Below are 3,424 nucleotides of genomic sequence, written 5' to 3' on the forward strand. Positions count from 1 at the left end.
ATTTTGTATACATACAAAATATATATATAAGATTATATAATTTTGTGGATGACTAAATGAACAGAATTTTAATCCTCTATTGTTTCGCATATCTTTTTTTCAGATACATATTATATATATAATTATAATATTAATTAATAATAATATTTATAGATATATATCTATCTATAATCTATTTATAAGATATGGAAAATTAATTCCGATAAATAAAATAAACAGAAAAATTAATGTTGATTAAACTGTAATTTATTATAAAAATATTGAATAAAACTTACTTATTAAATTAAAAGTTATGTAAGTTATAATCAAGGTATAATTTAAGTTAGATGAAACAAAGTGAAAATAAAAACAATAATAAAAAAAATAGCATAATTAGAAATATATACTATATAAGAACTATTTATTTATTAAATTATAATAATTTAAATGCATTAAATAAAATGAAATAGATACTTGAGATATATATTTCTGTCCATAAGTTACTGAACATTTGAATCTAATTAATATTTAAAGTATTATAATTTCATGAAAAAAAATTGTACTATTCATTCAGTTCATTTTAAAATATTAAGTTTCTATTTTCAGAATGATATTTATGCATTATATAATAGAAATGAACATAAGTTTTCGTTAAAAATTTTGCAAATTTAAATTTAAATTTTCTATGAAGATGAAAAAATTTTTTTTATGACTAAATTCATCACAGATTTGAAGATTAAAACTTCTCTTTTAAATGATTCTCCAAAATTCGCTGTATGATTTTATTTAGTCATTCTATTGAATTTTGAAAAATATGTAAAACTGTTTTTCAATCAAAAAGTCTATATTTCTTCTCTTTTTTCTATATAACACAAATGTAATAAAAAAAAATTAAGCAAAAATTTAAAAAGTAGTTTCATATTTTAAATTGAACATGGGTGGATTGTTACACATTTTTTTTTTATAAAATTATAATAGTTTAGATATCAATAATTTTTAATAAAGATTCAAATATTTAATTTATGGATAAGAATATATATTTATTTCCGAATAAGCAAATCTTCATCTTATTTCATCCATTGTAAACTTAAATTATTTATAAGTTAACAAATAAATCTCAATTAATATTTTCATACAGTAATTTTTGTTGATACCTAAAATCGATCTTTAAAAAGTACTCTATAAATATATTAATATCCTTAAAAATAGATTAAAATAAAAAGATTAAATTAGATTTTTGAAAGAATCATTTCTTTTTATTGCTATTTACATAATTTGTTATTGAATTATTCAGTATTTATATTAATGTGTTATTTTTTTATTTGTATTAATTCTATATAGTTCTGCCCGTATAAATAAAATATCTATAAAAATAATAATAAATACATAAAAATATAAGATATAGGATTTTTATGTGATTCTTTTATATAAACAATAATTTTTATATGAAATGATCATTGAATTTATTAATGATTATTATGAACTGATAATTAGATTTTATGAATATATTTGAAAAATGATAAAGATATTTATCATTTACATGAAACTTATTTACAATATGATCTATAAATCATATTTATGATATCTATGTTATTGATGATTATTAAAATTTGTTATTATTTGTGTTATTATTTGTTTATTAATTTTTCTGAAAAAGGATATTTCCAAATCATTATAGCACCGTCCGCACTTGCCGTGACAATAAATGTATCATCTGGAGCAAAGATACAACGAGTAACCGCGGCAGCATGTGCAAGACTTAAACGAATAGTATTAGCAGTGCGATATTCCCATAATTTGATAATAGAATCATCTGATCCAGTGAGAAAATATTGTCCATCGTGACTAATACTTATAGTATTTAACGTTCCAGTAAGTGAACCTTCAACTTCTCGAACTAACGAACCATCCAAGGTTTCCCAATAAGCTATTTTGCGGTCTGTACCACATGTTAAAATTTGAACACCATTAGGAACAAAACAAGTTGCCATGTACATTGTGTTTCCTCGCAACATAAATTTCCTCGTAAAGTTTCTAAAAGAAAAATGAATTAAATCATAGTAATAATTGATATTTTAATATATTCATTTTGATATATTTTTTAAAATTTACATTATTACCTCAAATTCCATAATATACATGTGCCATCAGTACTAGAACTAATTAAATTCTCATTATCTGGTGAAACTTGTAACGATGTTATTGGTCCTCTATGTTCTTTTAAAACTTGCAATAAATATCGTATTTCTGATTTTGCATTCCATATTCGCACCTAAACAAATATCAAGCCAAAAAATTAAAAATCTAAATTTTATTCTGATAAAAAAATATATATTCTATTTTGAAAAAAAGAAGTTTATATACTTGTCCATCACAGCCCCCACTAATAAGTTTACTATCATCGTTTGTAATAGTAATTGTTGATACAGATTTTGTGTGAGCGCCATTAATTTCGAATAATAGTTTTCCACCATTCAAAGCGAATCCTCTTATTGCACCATCGTTCCAAGCTTTTTTAATAAATTAAAATTATATAATATACACATAATTACATATGTATATAATGTAACTTACCAGATATTATAGAATTACCATTACAATTGAAACATATACTAGAACAAATAAAATTTGGTACAGAAATTCGAAGCAATTCTTTTTGAGTAATTAATTTCCATACTCGTATGTCATTTTTACTAGTTGTTGCAAATATTTCTGAATAATTGCTAAAAAAATATGATTTATATTTATTTTGTTTCTTCTTTGTCTTATTTATAACATGTAAATTAAAATCGTTTTTTAAATATAGAAGCTACGATTTACCGTGGAAATGCCACATCGAATATTGAATTCGTATGACAAGTCACAATTAAACGCATATGAAATCTTGCCAATTCAATTTCATAAATTTCACACAAAGCGGTTCCTACTAATATAAATTCATTTTTATAGCGAACCATTGATGTCACCATAGCACATACATTTCTTGAGCAATACTGTAAAAAAATCATTTTTTAATTATTAATTAATTATTAATAATTAAATTAGATTACACTATGTTAAATCAATCATATTTTTATCTTAATAATATTTTTATCTTAATTTTTATCTTAATATTTTTATCTTAAATATCAAGATTTTTATTCAAATTCAAATATATAATGTAGAATATATAACATTAGAAGAAAGAATTTAAATTATTATTTTTATAATTTCAAATTTATTTAACAAATATGAAGCTTTAAAAAATTTTATAATTTTTAGAAATTTTCATGATAGTGAGTGATATATTTTTGAATTATCTTAGAAACTATTTTTTTTTTAATCAAATTCTTTTTTTTAATTTTAATGTTTTAAAAAGTTTAACGTATACATTATATAATATAATACATGTAATATTTAATATATATAATATGATATATTTTATTTAAAAATTAATTTATTTTTA

At 20.5% G+C, this 3,424-nt stretch overlaps 1 protein-coding gene across 3 annotated transcripts in view; it reads right to left on the reverse strand.

Annotated features, from left to right (window-relative positions):
• Nucleotides 1-1,514: 1,514 nt before the first annotated feature.
• The window catches only part of LOC102674984 (cilia- and flagella-associated protein 52), a 4,375-nt gene continuing 2,465 nt past the window's right edge, over nt 1,515-3,424 (reverse strand). For 2 of the 3 annotated variants that reach the window (XM_031514223.1, XM_031514221.1), the window contains 5 exons: nt 2,800-2,972; nt 2,554-2,702; nt 2,344-2,489; nt 2,100-2,251; nt 1,515-2,013 (listed from right to left, as the gene is read on the reverse strand). In XM_031514223.1, the coding sequence (XP_031370083.1) occupies nt 1,608-2,013; nt 2,100-2,251; nt 2,344-2,489; nt 2,554-2,702; nt 2,800-2,972 (1,026 nt within the window). In that variant the 3' untranslated portion in view covers nt 1,515-1,607. The remainder of the gene's footprint in view (nt 2,014-2,099; nt 2,252-2,343; nt 2,490-2,553; nt 2,703-2,799; nt 2,973-3,424) is intronic. The other variant, XM_031514222.1, reaches the window with a different exon arrangement.

This window comes from Apis dorsata, unplaced genomic scaffold (assembly GCF_000469605.1).
Source record: "Apis dorsata unplaced genomic scaffold, Apis dorsata 1.3 scaffold_934, whole genome shotgun sequence".
Taxonomy (NCBI): Eukaryota; Metazoa; Arthropoda; class Insecta; order Hymenoptera; family Apidae; genus Apis; species Apis dorsata.